The sequence below is a fragment of the Abramis brama genome (assembly GCF_963993115.1).
Source record: "Abramis brama genome assembly, chromosome: 3".
Classification (NCBI taxonomy): Eukaryota; Metazoa; Chordata; class Actinopteri; order Cypriniformes; family Leuciscidae; genus Abramis; species Abramis brama.
Window position 1 is genome coordinate 31,969,748 of NC_139965.1, and position 20,455 is coordinate 31,990,202.

General features: G+C 36.3%; 1 protein-coding gene across 2 annotated transcripts; it reads left to right on the top strand.

Annotated features, from left to right (window-relative positions):
- Nucleotides 1-653: 653 nt before the first annotated feature.
- On the top strand, nt 654-20,124 carry ncapg2 (non-SMC condensin II complex, subunit G2). 2 transcript variants are annotated; one of them, XM_084108602.1, is made up of 27 exons: nt 654-706; nt 1,049-1,139; nt 1,506-1,694; nt 2,077-2,191; nt 2,734-2,891; nt 3,021-3,155; nt 3,250-3,344; nt 3,549-3,705; nt 4,875-4,967; nt 5,119-5,244; nt 8,233-8,412; nt 8,902-9,054; nt 9,214-9,436; nt 9,584-9,678; nt 10,377-10,550; nt 10,687-10,757; nt 11,163-11,316; nt 14,139-14,312; nt 14,706-14,816; nt 15,192-15,320; nt 16,484-16,583; nt 16,772-16,962; nt 17,149-17,289; nt 17,601-17,704; nt 17,790-17,890; nt 19,258-19,360; nt 19,477-20,124. In XM_084108602.1, exons 2-27 carry the CDS (start codon nt 1,062-1,064, stop codon nt 19,544-19,546), a joined length of 3,420 nt encoding a protein of 1,139 aa, XP_083964728.1. In that variant the 5' UTR covers nt 654-706; nt 1,049-1,061; the 3' UTR covers nt 19,547-20,124. The 2 variants fall into 2 exon arrangements, with proteins under 2 accessions (XP_083964728.1, XP_083964729.1); XM_084108603.1 differs by having other exon boundaries at nt 664-758.
- Nucleotides 20,125-20,455: the final 331 nt, after the last annotated feature.

Here is a 20,455-nt window from a genome sequence, read left to right on the forward strand (position 1 = left end):
CACTGCTCCAGGTGTTTGTGTCCACGGTTTGCAGTGTGTGTGTGTGTGTGTGTGTGTGTGTGTGTTTACTACTCATTACTCCTAATGTGTGTAACAGGGATGGGTTAAATGCCGAGGACTAATTCTGAGTATGGCTTACCATACTTGGCCAGTTGGCCTGCACTTCACTTCATAAAGATCTGCATTTTCTAATAACTACAATCTGATGGCAGTTTGCTTGGCTTGGTAGTGCAAAAATAGATTTAAAAGTTGGTTTATTTTTTATAAAAACATTTTCCTATAACAGAAAAGTAGTAAGCATGTAATTACAATAAATCTCAGAGTAACTTTACCTTTGTGCCTTTTATTGGGGGCTTAACATACGACGTGCTTTTGGCGCCAGCTGGTGGACATTAACTTAGTTGTTGTGGATTTTAGTGTAGTAAAATAACTCAGCTGACGTTGTGAAATAGTAGTTAGCGTCTGAAGCATTTTGAGAATTATAACTATTAATACAGAAGATAGATACGGTTTTAGCATAGAGATGAAGATCGCGCGGGAATCCAGTAAGTTACATTAAGCCCGTTCATCTCCACAACAGCAGATGGCACTGTCTCACCGGCACGACGAGGACGAAAAGCAATACGCCTGCCTGACGTCACGACGCTTCTTTAACTTTGAGCGGGGAAATATTGAAACGGACTGAGCGGTTCTCTGAAGATCTTCTGTATGTAAACAAACTTTTTTTACAGTCTATGAAACAAACTGACAGGTTTAAGGTGACGGAAAATTTATATTTACTATGTGCTGATATATATAGTAGAAATAATGTTGTGCATATACAAAACTAAAGCTTTAACTTAACGTTACCTGTCGTCAGTTTAACTTTGGTTTGACATGTAAGTTAACGTTAGGAGAAATAAACTGTACCGTTACATTGATACTTACGCTATTGCGTACATATCTGTAGCCTTACCCTGTGCACGGGTAACGTTATTAACATAAACTTATAGATCAGTGTTACTCACGGTATGTAAGTTAGTAAGTGTGCTTATGTTGTGTCTTATAGGTTTTTCAGCGAAATGTCGAAACGAAAGCAGTTTCTGGACTCGGTCCATCATGAGCACGTCCAAGATTTTCTGAACTTCATCAGATTACATGTGAGTCATGTTTTCAACGCTCGCTGTCAGTGTCACAGAATAAGTTCTTTTTGAAAGTATGCCTAGGTTTACTTGTTTTTCACTAGAGATTGTACATTAGTTTAATTTGCATTACTTTATGTAAATTACACTGGGTACATGTTTGAAATTTGAGAGCAAAATAACAAACAAGTCCTTTCTGACTAACGTTAATGATGCTGTTATCTTTTAAGTATAAAGGCGATGTTAACATTCAGAATAAAGAAGGAAAGTCTACATAAGTGAGTCTTCAGAACTAGCAGTGAAATCAGGGATTCAGAAAGAGCCGAAAAAGCCCAGTGTTTATTATATAGAAGGTCATTGCGTTCACTGCTGTTTGTGTTGCAGAAAGATGGAGCAGATCCGTTTGACCTGGCCGAGGTTTTGGCGGAGCTGCAGCGGAGTCAGAGGCAGGAGCTGTGGGAGAGACAGCTGAAGTTACTGCAGCACAGTCTCACTGCTTACCCTGCAGAGCGCTGGATCACTGGGGCTGAGGAGGACGCGGGCGACATGGAGGTGGAGATCTCTGAGGAACAGGTCAGGCTGCTAATGTTTCGTAAGAGACAGAAAACCAAGAGCCTTTTGGTAACATGTCAAAATGACGTGAACGTGACACGGTGAACATGTTCCTGAATCAACACCTTTGTTGGTCCTGGAAAAACATTTCAATCAACCAATCAGATTTGAAGGACAGGTTTTCAGTTAATGTCAAGATGCTTCTACGTTAGTGTTTTTCACCTATCATTTCCTTCTGATTTTAGGGATAACTTATGGGTAGGGTTAGGATTAGGGGTGGGATAGGATCAGGACAACATTTTCAGAGAGGAATGTTGTTCCAGGATCAACAAAATATGTCTGTCTTGGCAAAATGACTTTGACAAAAAATGACAGGTAGTTTGTTGTTCATGTTTCCTTTCAGATACAAACCATGGCAGTAATAGAGGGTGTCACCATTGTGTCTACAGTCTCTGTAGACATTTTGCAGGAAAATGACACTTATACTTCTCTTCTCAACTGTGCCCAGATGCTAAACTGTAAGTACTTATAGGCCTTGTTTCACAGACAGGGCTTAGATTAAGCCAAGATTAGGCCTTAGTTCAATTAGACATTTAATTAGCTTTTATAAATGTGCCTTAGAAAATAAACATTACTGGTGCACATCTTGAGACAAAACAATGGCAGTGACATATTTTAAGATATGTCAGTGCAAGCTGCTTTCAGTTAAAACTGCTCAAACATGCATTTTATTCTGGGACTAGCTTAAACCTTGTCTGTGAAACTGGGGGATAATGCAACTCTTTAAGCATCTAGTCATTAGAAAATATTTTATGACAAAATAATTGTTTTTATTGTCACTTTTTAACAATTAAAGTGTCCTTGATGAATAGAAGTATTTCTTTAAAACAAGGGGGTGTTATAGATTAAAGACAAATAGTTGCAGGTTTGATCTTATTTTTCATAATTGTCATTTTCCCATCACCATTAAACACTTGAAAATGAAATGTGTTCATAATTCAAAATATTTTTCTTAAATAGATATAGAATGTATTTCCTCCCATGTTGTCTTTTTCTCCAGGTATAGAGAGTGCTTTGCCACTGTCACACACCCCCCTCCAGCAGGCTATTCATTGGCTGTTTGAGTGCTGGTGGAGGCAGGATCTAAAAGGAAAAGAGGAGCTTGGTTGGACTGCTTTCATTGTCTGTTTGGAGAACACTGTTACACTTGAGAAACCGGTACTAGAATTGCTTTATATGCATTATTAACAGATATGACATTATTATATCAACATGTGTATCATTTTATTAATATAATTTTCTGTATTGTAGATGAGCAATGTTGATGCTTTTTGGGTATGTTCCCAGGTCAGTGAGCTCAGAAGGCTCTGTACTCTTCGAGAGGTGCTTCTCAGTGTGGACTTTGCATCTGAAAGAGGTCAGCAGGTCATTGATCCACTGCTCCAGTGCTTCTTCAGGGCCTCTCATATCAAACAAGAAGAGGTTTGTGTATATGTGTTTGTGGGCTCATGAGTTTGAGACATTATTTTCTACAGGAGATCATTTTATATAACTCTGTTTATTGCTCATTTTTCAGGGGAAACGGTTCCTTGCCTTCCTTTTTTCTTGGAACGACAACTTCATTCGGATGATTCATGAAACTATTAAGAATCAGCTGCCGTTTTTCCCAAAGTATTTCATACACTCATGACCTCTTGTTTTATAATGCTAAAAAAAGCACTCAGTATTTTTTTATGTGACGGTTCTGTAATAACCTTCCCATATTTATCAGACAAACAATATTAGAGTGGTGTCTGCAGACTGTTTGATCTGCTGTTTCTTTTGATCTTTGTGGTTATTCTTTTTTTTCTTCTTTTTTTTACGCTATACCTGCAGAACTCTGTCTGTTCATGTGGCTGAGATTTACTTCAGAGCATGGAGGAAAGCATCAGGTCCTTCTCTGGAGGAGATTGAGTCCACCTGCATCCAGGATTTAATGCAGCATGCTCTGTTGCTGCACAGAAACTCACCTGTACACAGCAAAGTCAGACAGGTCAGAAACCACATATCCTCTTTATTACATTGAAGTAGATCATTAAATTTAGGTTGTGAACTTATGAATGTTCAAAAGTTTGGGGTCAGTAAAATGTTTTAATGTTTTTGAAAGAAGTCTCTTATGCTCAAGGCTGCATTTATTTGATCAATATCATTAATATTAGTGTATTATCTAATTTTACATTTAATTAAAATAACTTTTATTTAATGTATTTTAAAATGTAATTTATTCCTGTAATTAGTCGACCTGGGTGGACATTGATTTCTCAATTTCAGTTGATCTTTATTTTGATGAACCAAATTTGATTTTTAAATCCCAAGATCGATCTTTTAGTCTATGTTGTTTTCAGTTATTTGTTGCATGCATCTCATCCAAAATTTGCAATGAGCTTTGTGCTTTGTTACTTTTGATATGAAACAAAATCTCAACTGTCAATTTTATCACAATAAATCATCGTTTTGGCGCTCTTAGCTTGATAGATCAAACTATCAAGTTTTTATTTGATTGCTGATTATGATTATTTGTTTGAACTTTAACCAACAGTTTTGATTTTAGCTTTTAATATTATTGTAATGTACCAACTGACAGAGTTCCGTGTATAGTTTACAACTTTAGCCGAACAAGATTTTTTTCTTTAAGAAAAATTGACATACTATACCTGAATTGAATCGAATCGAGATCAGAATCAAATCAAATCAAGAGCTTATGAATCTGAATCTACCTGTGAATTTTCAGCATCATTACTCCAGTCTCTGGTGTCACATGATCCTTCAGAAATCATTCTAAAATCATGTGGTGCTCAAGAAACATTTATTATTATTATCAATGTTGAAAACAGTTGTGCTGCTTAATATTTTTATGTAAATAATTTTAAATGTCTTTGCTGTCACTGTTTGATAAATAATGTCCTTGCTAAATAAAAGTATGTCTTACTCCAAACTTTTGAACGGCAGTGTAAGTGAATATGCTTTGCCTTGCCTTATGTTCATGATATACTGCTAAATTTGTGCTGGTGCCATTGGAAGGATTCTGAAAATGACAGAAATAAAAATCAGAAGGTTCATTTGATACAGGGAAGATTTGACAACTAGAACAGATAAATTAGTAATCTGAATTTGAAACAATTCTTCACTGTAAATAAAAATTGTCACTGTCTGTCTATGTAGGTCCTTACTTATTTCCACAAGCAGAAGTTTCGCGAGGGAATCGATGAGATGCTGCACAGACTTTACAAGCCAATTCTGTGGAAAGCATTAAAGGTAGATCAAAAAGTAGTTGACACTGTTGTTTTATTGTTATTTTGTTTTAAATTTGCTGTTCTTTGAGGTAAAGCCTAAAGTTAATGAATTAATGCCTCAATGAAATATATCACCTTGTTCATTTGGACATGTTTCTAATCATTTTAAACAGGCCACTAATGCTGAGGTTCGTGCCAATGCCACACTGCTCTTTACTGAGGCTTTTCCCATCCATGACCCCAACATGAGCAGTGAGATGGTTGACCAGGCTGTTCAGAATCAACTCAATTTACTGTTTGTATGTCAACAGCTGATTCCATTTTGCATTGTTATGCATTATTGATATTTTGTAATATTCAAGGATTTATGTAAAGGGTTCAATGTGTGCAAATAGAGTGCAACAGGCCCCACCCACTTTTTCGGAGGCTTTGGTTCCGGCAGAATTTTTCCCATATGGATTTTAAGAGTTGTAAGCCATGAACCAAACCAACCAGCGATGAAGTTAATCACAGTATTACAAACTTTAATTTGAAGCAAATACACAAACATACCATTAGTGAGGGGAAAGAACTTCATTCTCAAGAAGCATCATGAATGACATGGAAAAACATGGAGAAATCTAAAACTATTGATTTAAAGAATGTAGTTGATTATATATAGAAACAATATATTTTACATTTTGTTGCAAAATATGCATATATACAGTGAGGAAAATAAGTATTTGAACACCCTGCTATTTTGCAAGTTCTCCCACTTAGAAATCATGGAGGGGTCAGAAATTGTCATCATAGGTGCATGTCCACTGTCAGAGACATAATCTAAAAAAAAAAAATCCAGAAATCACAATGTATGATTTTTTAAACTATTTATTTGTATGATACAGCTGCAAATAAGTATTTGAACAACTGAGAAAATCAATGTTAATATTTGGTACAGTAGCCTTTGTTTGCAATTACAGAGATCAAACGTTTCCTGTAGTTTTTCACCAGGTTTGCACACACTGCAGGAGGGATTTTGGCCCACTCCTCCACACAGATCTTCTCTAGATCAGTCAGGTTTCTGGGCTGTCGCTGAGAAACACGGAGTTTGAGCTCCCTCCAAAGATTCTCTATTGGGTTTAGGTCTGGAGACTGGCTAGGCCACGCCAGAACCTTGATATGCTTCTTACAGAGCCACTCCTTGGTTATCCTGGCTGTGTGCTTCGGGTCATTGTCATGTTGGAAGACCCAGCCTCGACCCATCTTCAATGCTCTAACTGAGGGAAGGAGGTTGTTCCCCAAAATCTCGCAATACATGGCCCCGGTCATCCTCTCCTTAATACAGTGCAGTCACCCCCAAAGCATGATGCTACCACCCCCATGCTTCACAGTAGGGATGGTGTTCTTGGGATGGTACTCATCATTCTTCTTCCTCCAAACACGTTTAGTGGAATTATGACCAAAAAGTTCTATTTTGGTCTCATCTGACCACATGACTTTCTCCCATGACTCCTCTGGATCATCCAAATGGTCATTGGCAAACTTAAGACGGGCCTTGACATGTGCTGGTTTAAGCAGGGGAACCTTCCGTGCCATGCATGATTTCAAACCATGACGTCTTAGTGTATTACCAACAGTAACCTTGGAAACGGTGGTCCCAGCTCTTTTCAGGTCAATGACCAGCTCCTCCCGTGTAGTTCTGGGCTGATTTCTCACCTTTCTTAGGATCATTGAGACCCCACGAGGTGAGATCTTGCATGGAGCCCCAGTCCGAGGGAGATTGACAGTCATGTTGAGCTTCTTCCATTTTCTAATGATTGCTCCAACAGTGGACCTTTTTTCACCAAGCTGGTTGGCAATTTCCCGTAGCCCTTTCCAGCCTTGTGGAGGTGTACAATTTTGTCTCTAGTGTCTTTGGACAGCTCTTTGGTCTTGGCCATGTTAGTAGTTGGATTCTTACTGATTGTATGGGGTGGACAGGGGTCTTTATGCAGCTAACAACCTCAAACAGGTGCATCTAATTTAGGATAATAAATGGAGTGGAGGTGGCCATTTTAAAGGCAGACTAACAGGTCTTTGAGGGTCAGAATTCTAGCTGATAGACAGGTGTTCAAATACTTATTTGCAGCTGTATCATTCAAGTAAATAGTTAAAAAATCATACATTGTGATTTCTGGATTTTTTTTTTTAGATTATGTCTCTCACAGTGGACATGCACCTAGGATGACAATTTCAGACCCCTCCATGATTTCCAAGTGGGAGAACTTGCAAAATAGCAGGGTGTTCAAATACTTATTTTCCTCACTATATATATATATATATATATATATATATATATATATATATATATATATATATATATATATATATATATATATATACATATATATACATATACATATACATATATATATATATATATATATATATATATATATATATATTTATACATATATATACATATACAGTCAAACCAAAAAATATTCAGACACCAGATATAATTTTTAAAATATTTTTTTACTAGTGGGTGCAGGACACTATAGTTAATTTATGTAAGTGAGGATAGCAAAATAAAGTAAACTGTGACGTATTATACACAAAAAGTGGACTACCAGTAAAATTAATAAAAATTTGGGACCAAAAATTATTCATAACCGTCCATTACTATTTTTAATTTTTTTGAAAGAAGTCTCCTATGCTCACCAAAGCTGCATTTATTTGATAAAAAACTACAGAAAAACTGTAATATTGTGAAATATCATTACAGTTTAAAATAATGGTTTTCTATTTGTATATACTTTAAAATATTATTTATTTCTGTGATGCAAAGCTGCATTTTCAGCATCATTATTCCAATCCTCAGTCACGTGATCCTTCAGAAATCATTCTAACATGCTGATTCATGCTTAGAAATGTATAATTTTATTCAGCAAGGATGTGTTAAATTGATTTAAAAAAAAGTGATAAAGATTTATATTGTTAGAAAGATTTCTATTTTGAATAAATGCGGGGCTTTCTTTGCAATTGCTGTATCATGGTTAAGGTAGATTTTCACAAGGAATTCCACTGTTAAACATGATTATAAAAAAAAAAAAAAAGTTGAAGTAATGCAGTCTAATGGCTTAAACAACAACCTGAGAATGATCTGTCTTTAACGCTTTAGAAGTTATTGTTAAAATCAATTCCCCTGTGGAGAAAATAAATTGGATTTTTACTGCTAGAACCCGACTGTTGCACTCAATAGCAGTCATCAAAAAAGATATCACTAACTTATATCGCTATCAAATTGTCTCTTTGTGTCTCTATAGGCTCTCCTTGATGACCCCCAGCCCCTTGTGCGCTCATCAGCAGTGCTCGGAGTTTGTTCTGTTCTGGCTCGTTGCTGGGAGGTCATACCCTCCACGGTCATCACTGACCTCCTGGAGAAGCTCATCCTGCAGCTGGCTAATGACACAAGCTCTCCAGATGTCCGCTGCTCCGTCTTCATGGTAAAACCCCTGACTGTCTCTCAGTCACTTGAGAAAAGTGATCAGAGAGAGAGATGGGGAGCAATTGCTTGGCCTCTCTCCAGTTTTGCAGTAAAATGAAATTTAAAGCCATTTACAGTACAAGGAAGGACACTTTCTTCTGCTCTGTGATTTCAGTGTAATTTGTTCGTTTAAGAGCTTCAAACTAAAAGGCTTTTTAGGGGGATTGGGCATACCCAATCATTAATTTATTGTTCAGAGGTTAGCAGTGCTTACAAAATCATTTTAACCTGAAAGTTAAGTTAAATTAATATGTTCACAGTTCATTTGATCTTTTGTTCTTATAATGTTCAGGGACATAATTATAGTTTTAAATATCTTTGCGGCAGTAAAATACTAGCTTTAATTTTTGTGTAATGAGATGGAGAACTCAGCATGGTCTATATATTTTTCATCCTCATTTTTTGTGCATGACTAAGCCTTATTATAGCCTGTTTGTTTGCTCTGCAGTGCATGTCTATAATTCTGGATAACAGTTTAAGCCATCCACTCATGGAAAAACTGTTGCCTGCATTGAAGAGTAGCCTCCATGACAGCTCTGAAAAGGTGCGTGCTGCCTTTGTGGGCTTGCTCCTCAAGATCAAAGGTGTACGGGCAGCCAAGGTAAGAGTTTACACCAAAATGTATTTTATTGATATTATATGTCACATCGTTTGATCTCTCACTAAATATGATGCCTTTAATTGAGTTAAAAATGTTAATTTAAACAAAATATTTGTGTATTCATTTATGCCTATTCTTTCACTCCTTGTTATTCTACAGTTTTGGAAAGTTTGTACCCTGGAGCACCTGCTGGCTCGATTGGAGATGGACTCTCCTCCTGTCTCTAAGCGAATTGTCAATCTCCTGTTTAACTCATTCTTTCCAGTCAACCAACCAGAGACTGTCTGGTGTGAGCGATGCGTCACCCTGATTCAGACAAACCCTGGAGCGGCTCGCAAATTCTACCAGCATGCCTATCTGTACACAGCTCCTGCTAATATAGGTTAGATTGCTTTAGATACTCCAGTAAGCTTTCTTAATGTAAATTCTGTTTTAATATTGTGTGTTGTGTTGAGTTACCAGGGTTTGGTTTTGTCATTTTGAGGCACAGTATGTGTCACTATTAATTTATTGTACTTTTTCTTTGTAGTCAAGCTAATGCTGGTGATCCGAAAATGTCTGAATGTGTGCATTCAAAATGCAGGAGATGATGAATTTGTATCTAGCAATAAAGAAAACAGCACGGTGAGATTTCATATACACTACTGTTTTAAAGTTTGTGGTCAGTCAAATTTTTGTTTGTTTTTAAAAGAAGCCTCTTCTCATCAAGTACAATATAGTAAAAACAGTAATATTGTGAAATATTATTACAATTTAAAATAAATGTTTTCTAATTGAATATATTTTAAAATGTATTTTATTCCTGTGATTGTAAAGCTGAATTTTCAGCATCATTACTCCAGTCTTTAGTGTCACATGATCCTTCAGAAATCATTCTAATATGCTGATTTGCTGCTCATATTATTATCAATGTTGACAACAGTTGTGCACCTAGATGTTTTTGTGGAAACCGTTATACTTTTTTTCAGCATTCTATGATGAATAGAAAGTTCAAAAGAACATCTTTTTTTTTTTTTAAATAGAAATCTTTTTAATTTTGTAAAGGTATTTTTTGTGAATTTTTATCAATTTAATGCATCCTTGCTGAATAAAAGTATTAATTTCTTTAAAAAACATTCAAATGACGTACATTTTATATACTCTTTGCAAACTGAATCTTGCTTCCTTTTTACCATATATTGGAAATATATTCTTAAACGAGTAGAATGGCCTCTTAGCATTTAGATTAAATGTTTTCCACAATAACCTAGACACTGCCGAGCAATGATGGGGAACTTCAAACAGCTATAAATAATAATGCGTATGTTTGTCATTGTCACTAGATGTTGGAGGATGTTCTCTCAGTGCAGGACACTGCCTCCATGGCCAGCCTGCTGGAGATCCTTGTCATTCTGTGGAAAAGTGTTCAGAAATCTCTTATGGCTAACCAAGAGGCCTTCAAGTACACCACGTCAAAATTTGCATCTGTTCTGCCCCAGTATCTAAAAATCTTTCAGGTAAGAGGCACATTCACACACAGGGAACCAAAGGGCAATTCCAAGAGCAAAGCTGCACACTGTAATCACATCATTGGAGCTGATGCAATATGGTTGCAACATGAAGCGGTTGTCCTATGTATATGTGTGTGTGCAGGAGGAGCGGTGTAAAGCCCCTCTCATTCTTCTAGCCTCTCTACTTCCTGCCACTGCTGTTCCAGCTCTGAGGTTAGTAGGACTCTCCCCTTGAACAACCCCTAAATGCAGCTCACATTGTTTCTCACATTGCCCCATTTTAAAGGAATAGGGCAGCCAAAAATGAAAACACATTCTTCGAGAGATTCATTTTCTAAAATGTCATTTTTGGGGAAACTTCCTGCAAAGAACAGTTCAATGAAGAAAAGAGCTTTTCAAAACTTCCTTTCCTGCTGAGTGTCTTAACACAGTCGGCATGGTGTCTCAGCCATCTCCCCAGAACAGCAGGTTGGCTCAAAAGTGAAATGCCAATTCTGATTCCCATTTGATCCGAAAGACGTCCTTTAATGCTGGTGGGATTGAGTGTGTTTTCAAGGCTTTAGAGCGATCTGTAGGACAGTCTGGTTGTACTGCATGATTGTGTGTTCCTCTCTGCAGGAGTAAAGTGATGTCTCACTTGAGGAGTTTGAAAGCGGGCACCGCTGTGACGGCATACAGTCAGTCAGTGGAGTGTCTCTGTAGCTGGGGGCAGATCAGCCATATTGTGGAGCTGATAGAGAACTGGCTTACAGAGGCTGCACCTGTAAAAGAGGTAAATGTTATGTAAAGTGTCCTTGTCCAGGGCTCTAGACTAACATTTAAGAGCAGTGAATTGCCGAAACCGAATTGCCTCAATGTCGATACCTGAGGGGTTAATCTTGTCAACGTCAGTGAAACAATAAGCATGCAGAATGTACATGTGCCCAAATCAAGTGCTGGTGATTGGCTGTGTCGAGGCATCAAGGAAAAACACTAGTTTACGCCAGCTTGATGGCAACAGCATGCAATGCAATGAATGGCGCAGACGAGCACCGCGTGCGTCGCACGTGCTGTGCAGTAAAGGGAACCGCACGTCTGCGCTGTTCACTGACGCAGAACATGCAGGATTTATATTTAAATAGTGCTTTTGCTCACTTATTGCTCAGTTTGCTCACTAATATTCTCACTTTGACAACATTTCATTTGAGAGAAACTATCATCACATCACAGAAGAAGGTCTACACTACCCTGGAAATCCAGAGTTCTCGCGAGAGCACAACTTGAATTTGCTCAACGAGTTACTCTGGCATTGAGAACAAATAAAACAAATATTGCATCACAATAAGTGTAATTGTGATTGTCAAAACATTTGGTAACTAAATAGAATTTTATGCAGTTTAGTGACAACATGTTACAATGTTTATGACTGGTAGGATACAGTTTTTATTATTGCTTGACAAAAATTTCAAGATTTCAATTCCATTCTTATTGCTTGACAAAAATTTCAAGATTTCAATTCCATTCTTGTGATTTGATTCCGATTTTGATTCAATATTGACTAATTTGGATACATGTTTATTTTAAATTTTATTTAAAAAAAAAAATCTCATCTAATGCTGTAAACATAGAGGGCCCAATCTGCTGGTATTTTTAAAGGTTAAAAATAACAAATTAAATTAAATATAATGCAGTTTTTGTTATTATAACAATTATTTAATGACATAAGTAAAAATATAATAAAAATGTAATATAGTGCTCAGCAAAATCTCCTCTCTAGCTATTTTTTCTATTCAATTAACATGCTATGGTCATTAAATGGCTTTCTTGAGGTAAATGTAACGTTATGTGACATAATTGTTCTCCTGCTGTTATATTGACCTCTTTCCGTGGTTGAAAAACACTAATTGGTCGATATTATGTATACTTTCGGTAAGTTGTACTGCATCTTTAAATGAAAAAGTAACAGATGATCGGTTCACATGCACTTGACCTGAGGCGCTCAGCGATCTGTCACGTCACATTTACAAGCGCCAAAGGTATTTTTGTCTGAATTTCGTAATAAAATTGACGGAATCTAAGAGCTGAGAATTAGTTTAATATTAAAAGTACCTCTTTGGTCCGCAATTTTTCTGTGCGTGAGAAAATGGATGTGTGGTGTGAGAGCGTGTGAAAAGTGTCAATTGCGTGAGTCTCACGCTCAATGCGTGAGAGTTGGCAGCCCTGCTGTTGTGTAGCACTTGTTTGCCAAAAAAATGTAAGGGCTTGTTTAATTTTCATTTGAATAAAAGTTTATTTAAAATAAAATTTAATGTTTTATACCTTAATAAAAAAAAAAATTGTTTTTTATAATAAAAAAAAGAAAAAAAAAGAATTCATAGGGCCCTATTATTGTATACAAATTAATCAATTAAGTTGTTTTTATACATTTAATTAATTAGATATGTTTTTGAATAAACCATTAAAATGGAATATAGACAAAATTAAACATAAAGCACAGAACTGGGTAAAAATAAAACATTTTAAAATAAAAACTATTAAGAATGTAATTTTTGGTAAACTTTTAATAAATTGCTGTTAATTACAAATGTTTTTTTTGTTAATAACATTTAATTTAACCATCCAGAAAAATTTAAACGGGGGAAGAAACGGAATCGAGGAAAATTAAAACGGAATTAACTCACTTAAGTTTGGCTGCATTAACAGTTTAGCTTTCTTGTTTTTTTCCCCCTCTTCACATTAATGTTACAGCCTCTGCTATAGCATTATCTGTTCATAAAATTGGTATCAACAAAATTATTGTTCAGGAACCGGTATTGAAGTCATGGTATCGGTATCGAAATCAAATTTTTTATAATGATACCCAGCCCTAGCCACATGTAAAACCATGCATGACACCTCATTATCATGGTAAAAACTGTATGGATTTGACATGAAAAACAGTAGCCTAAACACATTTAGTATAAATACGAATGCACAAAAACTAAACTATTATAGCTTACCAAAAAATACTGTAATTATTCAATTACTCCATTAATAAACAGGCTACATTAATAATAAAACAAAATTCACTATTAATATCCCACATTTCTGCAACAATACCATGTTTACAGTTAGTGTTGCTACAGTAAATCCATTGAAAAGGCTCAGTGTTTCTGCTGTTTTCCGCATCAGTGTGGTTGAGAATGTCAGCACTATTTCATCTGGCTTTAAACTAGTTTAAACCACTGAGACATTTGTGGTTTATATCGGAGAACTCTGCGCCAAACCTGAACGCTTCTCACTGGATCTCACAGCCCTGTTTTTGAGGTTGCGTGATTGAGACCTGTCAGCATGTAAACGCATTCGCTTTTGCACCGAGCTGATAAATGGTCTATGTAGCCCCGTTCAAACGAGCAGTGCTGTTTCGTTTTGCTTTTGGTGTGTTTTCTGTTTAAGGTTTTTCATACGCAACAGAAATGGCAGCGCTTATCAAATTGGATGTGGCACTAGTGCAACCTCTAACAAAATTCAGTTGCACCAGCAGGAAAAAAGGTTGCAGTCTAGAGCCCTGTTGTGGGGGTTTATTAGCTGTTTATGGTGCTTTTATATCCTCTATGATCACTCTTTAATCAACAGGGTGATGAAGATACGACGGGCAAAGTACATTTTGATGGGCTAGAAGAGTCAAAGCCAGATCTGGGCCTGGACTATCTGGATTATCTGCTCCTGCGCCCTAAAACACGAGACTGTCTTCTCACGCTGCCGCTGGATCAGATCAGACAGCTCCAGAAGGCCCTCAACAAATGGAAGGTACCTTAGACGTGAGGTTTGATGATTACCATTACAGAGAATTGGTGCAAGCGTACTCGTATTGCGTGTCGTGTTATTGCTGTCATTAGTTACAAATTAAAGATGGTAATTGCAGGTTTTCAGCAGTCTTGCTTTGAAGATAATGGTGCACGGAGCTGTTTGGCTATATGTCGTGATGTTTTTGCCCTTATTATAATAATAAAAGCACTGTGAGCTTAGAGAAGTGTTGTTATGCTCAAGGGAAGTTATGGTTACTGAGGTCTTTAGATATTACATAATTTTTTTTTCTGCCTCTACCTTAAGAAAAGTTTCTAGGTTCTTTTTTCTGAACTAAATCCATAATGTACCTTTAATTCAGAACTATTGTTATTGCTCTTTTGTATATGTGTCCAGTCGCTGCTGTTCTCCTCTCTGAGTGGATCAGAGGTCAGCGTGGCGGTCATTGAGACCGCGCTGAGAGCTTTTATCTTCCATGGCAGACTCAGTATCCACCTTCAACACAAAGTGAGTATATAGCCATAGCCGTAACCGCATTGCATGAGCTCTTTGAGTCCTTTACACGCCAAACAAAGCAATCATTCACTGAACACACTTAGACAAATGATGTTATTAGGATGTGAAGAGAGGTTTAAGAGAAATAAGTTGTCTCTCAGTACATACATTCATACAGCACTGAGGTGACGTGACACAAATCCATTTCAGCAGTTGAAGCAGGTCACAGGATCTCAAGCTAATACTACTATTTTGACGTTCTGTGCTGAACTGTGCAAATGGTTTCTATTATAGACATAACTGAGATTTCATGAACTACAGATGCTCTGTAAGCTCACTTTTAGATTGAACAAATAAAACGGTTTCTGCACATTTCTGATCCTACAGTACCCAGAGGAGCAGGAGTTTCTCAAATCCCTGGAGCATTCTGTGTCCTGGGTAGAGAAGAGAGTCCTTCCTTTCCTGGCCAACTCCAGCAGTGAGCAACAGCTGTCTTTAAGCAGGAAGACAGTAGACGTGAGTGACATGTTGGTCACTCAATTTGTGACATGACAAATTTATCACCGATATCTCATTTTATTTAATATATGTCAGTAAGATTTTTTTTTTCTATTCATCGAAGAATCCTAGAAAAAAAAAATTTGCGCGGATACTAATCAAAAATATTAAGCAGCACAACTGTAACAACATTGATAAGAATAACAGGGTTCCCACGGGTCCTTGAAATCCTTGAAAGTTTGTGAATCTGAAAGAAAAAAAAATCAAGGCCCTGGAAAGTTTTTGAAAATAAACATACATGGATACAGGTCCTTGAAAGTACTTGTATCTATTTTCTGCAAGAAGTTTTCTGGAAAAAAATCCATATTATTTCCTCTGGTCCGCTAATGTGTTATTTTGCCAACACTACGTGGCCTATGCATACTAGCTTGCTTGTTTTACACACATTTGCCCAAATATTTTATTTAATGTAATGTTTAATTGCTTTTAAAATAATGTAAACCCATGAGGCAAGAAAAACTTAAAAGCATATTCATATACAAAACTTCTGGTTACATGAGCCTAAGCTCTTTTAAAAAGAAATCCATGCAAAAGTTAATATCAGATCATTTTAGAATACAGTATAGGATGTACCGAATATTCTTCAGTTTTATGTAAAACAGAAATATGACGAATAGAATATCAGATCTCTGTCATATGGCCAAAAATAAATGAAAAAAAAAAAAAGCAGCTTTTTGGCATAGTTGTGTTTGACACATGAAAACTGTAACAATGCATCTTACAAGGTAACACGATGAGTTTTTGAGTCCTTGAATTTGAGGGTATTGGACCTGGAAAGTCCTTGAAAGGTCCTTGAATTTGAAGTTAACCAAGGTGTGGGGACCCTGGAATAAGAAATGTTTCTTGAGCACCGAATCAGCATGCTAAAATGATTTCTGAAGAATTATGTGACACTAAAGACTGGAGTTATAGCTGCTGAAAATTCAGCTTTGCATCACAGGCAACAATTTTTAAATATTAATATTAAAATAGAAGTCATTTATTTTAAATTGTAGAAAAAATAACACACGAGTCCTAATCCTAAAAATATCCATTGTTTCACAATTTTACAGTGAATTGTGCAGAAACATGCTTTTTCATTATATTCCTTTGATTTATTTCTCCTCTTGTGTCATTGTCAGAGTTGTTTAACAGTGTGCACGGATGTGCTGCGGGTTTCTGTAGGAGACAGTGATTTCAAAGACCACTTACTGCAGCACATTGCCTCTCTACTGCAGACAGGTGAGTCCTTTAGTATTCATACTAATCCAGGGCCCAGTGACAGTTGCATAAATCTGTCCCTTTTTTTTTTTCAGTTTGATAAATATACATTTAATCAAGATGCACTATGTTTGACCCCTTCATGCTAAATTTTACAATAGCGTAATGTTTTATTTATCACAATTGTGTGTGTATGTGTGTTCATATAGAGAAAGGATATATATGCACTCCTCATGTGCTCGCTCTGCTTACTGAGGTGGCACTGGGCTGCCTTTCCCATAAGGCTGAGGGGCAGGAAGATCAACTGTTGCTCACTATTCGCATTTTGACCAACATCTTCCAGAAAGTTGTGGAGATCATAGCACATCGACTGCGTAAAGACAAGGAAGAGGGTCAGGAGGTGAGGCCTTTGATAAGCGACATTAAAGTCTTCCTCAAGCACTTTAATTTCTGTATGTGTTTACCAAACCTTTGTGCACATGTACATATTTAAACTGAATTTAGTTCAGATTTGGCTGACATTTCTGCCTGACAACATTTCTTTCTAACACTTCATTTCAAAACGCCTTTCTGTATGTATGTTTAGCTGTGTCGCTCTTCTGAGGAAGCTCTCCATGAGTTTCTGCTGGTGACAAAGTTTGCAACTGAGAGGTCAGAGTTTATCACAGGAGTCTTCTCATCTCTCTGTGCAGCAGTTATTATTGATATCAGCCGCACCTTGCAGAAGGTAATCCGCTAATAATTTATTTTTGTATTGCTGTTAGTGTGATGTTTGGGTGGCATTTCTTCCTTGTCTTTGTAATTGAAACATTTGTTGAGCTCAATGCCATAGCATTTCTTCTTTTTTCTCGGGTGTAATGTTTGACAAAGTGACTGATAAAAAAATAATTGTTTTGTTCTTGAGACAAAATAAAACCACAAACAGCGTGGAAGAGCTGTCTAAAGCCATGTATAAAAATAAGTTAAAGGATAAAAGAAACCAATTGAGACACTGAAGAATAAATGTAGAAAACAGCAATTTAATGTTTCTACTTGCAGATCTCTCATGTGGAAGAGGTGCTGACACCAGAGACAGTTAATGACCTTCCACATCTATCGAACACCATACTCAAAGTGACGCTCAGATCTCCTGCTGTTACCAGGTAATATGAAACACCAGCTAGAACTAAAAGCCCTGTATTTTTACTTAAATTGAACATTTCTGATTGATATTCTGGTATGTTCTAGGTTTTTTCTGTCTGAAATGAGCTCCTCTATAGAGTCAGAGGCTATCGATAGTATCACACAATGGGCTGCAGTTACACACATTCTGACCATCATCAAACAATGTGAGTTTTTTTGTTACTCTGGTCATTTTTAAAGGTATAGTTCTAAAAATCATTCTAAATATAAATTAAAGCAGAGTCCACACCAAGACTATTATAATAACAACACCAAGAAACAATATTGTTGGAATCACTTTCCGATCGAGGGCTTAAAAACGTTTCTTTCTTTTTTTTGAGGAAGACAAAACCCAAATATCTAACATTCGCTGGTGAAAAATCTCGTAACTACACTGGAATTTTTTATTAATGTTAATATAACTACATGCAAGTGTCTGCCCATACATAAAGCCACAATACTATCTTTGACAACAAGGTGTTTAATCATTTAAAAACTAACCTTTCTACACTACACGAGTTCTACACTAACCTGCAAGTTTCAAAACACCGCTCTGGATTTAACCTGCTATGGTAACAGATCCTCGAATAAATTCCTGCAATCCAACAGCTAATGCACATTGCCTTGCGACTCACATAGGATGACTTGACAACTGAGCGTGGGCATTTCACTCACGTTAGATGTGTCAACGTCACATTTGCATAGGCCGTACTCTTTGTATTCATGGTTGATTGCCTGCCAAATTAAAATCTTAAACCGAACGATAAAATAACATTATTAACTGGTTAATGGTCATTTCAAATAAGCGTTTCTGTTAAGAAAATTTTAAATTAATTTCATTTTTATGTTCGTTAAAGGGATAGTTCACCCAAAAATTTTAATTAGCCCATGATTTTCTCACCCTCAAGTCATCCTTGGTGTATATTACATTCTTCTTTCATACGAATACAATCGGAGTTATTAAAAAATGTCCTGGCTCTTCCAAGCTTTATAATGGCAGTGAATTGCTGTTTCTGTTTTGAAGTCCATAAAAGTGCATCCATCCATCATAAAAGCGCTCCACACGGCTCCGGGTGGTTAATAAAGGCCTTCTGAAGCGAAGCGATGCGTTCGTGTAAGAAAACTATTAATATATAAAACGTTACAAAGTAAAATTCTAGCTTCCGGCACAACTGCAGCACAACACGATATCTTCTGCTGGTGTGGACGCTAATATAGTTATCGTTGTAGTTATCTTTATAGTTATCGTCCTTGGTGTGAACGGGCCTTTACTTGGTTCCAACACCTGAATATTTGATAGTAAAACTTTAAGCATTTTATAGAAAATTGTTCCACTAGACATTCTGAAAGACGTGCTATCACAATTCATTTGACACTATCCAGTACTAAAGCATACAACAAGTCCAGTTGAGTTGGACTTGGAAAAGAAACATAAATTATATTAAGTTAGACTTGGTTTGATTTGTTTCTGTGATATAATCCTATAAATACATGATTATAGTACATTTTTACTTTTCTGCTTTGTTTATTACAGCTGATGCATTTGTTGTGGAGTTGAAGGAAATTGCTGTGTCTGTACGCAGACAAATACAGAACTTTTACATCTTCTCTGCAGAAAACTCTGACAATATACAGAGGTAAAAAAAAAAAAAGGTCATATTGTGAAAGCATGCTGTCTTTGTCCTACAGTATACACTATAATAGCTGTATGACTGTTAATATTGCTTTGTTTTTTTTTTTCTCTCAATCTTAGGACCATCTATGAATCCACTATCAGGATGCTGAATAACATCCTAAATCCATGCCAACAACCAAACAGTTAAATGGGCAAGCTAATAGTTTAGAGCTTTTCGCACAAAATCCATTGTTCACTTTTTCATTTTCTCATCTATATATTGTGTTGCATGTTTTTCACTCTCTACATATGGATGGATTTGATATACAAGGGCCTTCACTATATAAGCAAGACTTCCATAAAACATCTTGGTTCACTAAAAGCAGAGTGCTCACACTGACCATCACCCTTGATACTTCATCATTTTATTTTATTTTGTACAGTTTCAAACAGTTGTGTTCTTGTATTGCAGATAATTGTAGGTTAAAATCTTCTCAAAGGCTTTTATTTTTTAAAACATATCACTGAATCTGGTATGTCTTAAGATACGATTATTTATTTCATCAAGGTGTCTTTGATGAAATATGTCCCTCTCATTTACATATTCTGTGTTATATTTAGATCCAACTAGGGTGTGAAATGTTGTCAATGTTGTCATGTCGATAAAGTAGTTACTAAATGTGTTCTGAGCTATGAATATATGATTGAAAATTTCCCTAATCTGAGGTCTATACAGTATCCGTCTAAAATCATGGTATAAAATAAAGAAAAGGAACATGAAATTCAGATTACTTGGGAAAAAGCTGTGTTGCTTGTTTGAACTTGAACCTTAATGGTTGGGTGGACTGTCATCTTCTGATTCTACAGTGACAAGATTACTCTTACATTACTTTTTCTCCATTTTGATTTCTGCTTGGATTTTGTTTCTTTTCATAATGGTGGGAATACTTTCACATTAATGCACTATTAAAATTCCATCCCTTGTTTTAATTAATCATGTCATAGCTTAAAAAAGTGAAGTGTGTATGTGTCTATATAGGCATTTAGTCTTCCCTTATCAGTCCACGGTTTAAACTTCACTTTCTCTGCTTTTAACGGGTGGTTATTTTAATATGAT

Coding starts and splice junctions, on each gene's coding strand:
- ncapg2 (XM_084108602.1), top strand. CDS start 1,062: ATGTCGAAACGAAAGCAGTTTCTGGACTCGGTCCATCATGAGCACGTC. Junction 2,192..2,733: donor CTGTGCCCAGATGCTAAACT/GTAAGTACTTAT, acceptor CTTTTTCTCCAG/GTATAGAGAGTGCTTTGCCA. Junction 4,968..5,118: donor TTCTGTGGAAAGCATTAAAG/GTAGATCAAAAA, acceptor CATTTTAAACAG/GCCACTAATGCTGAGGTTCG.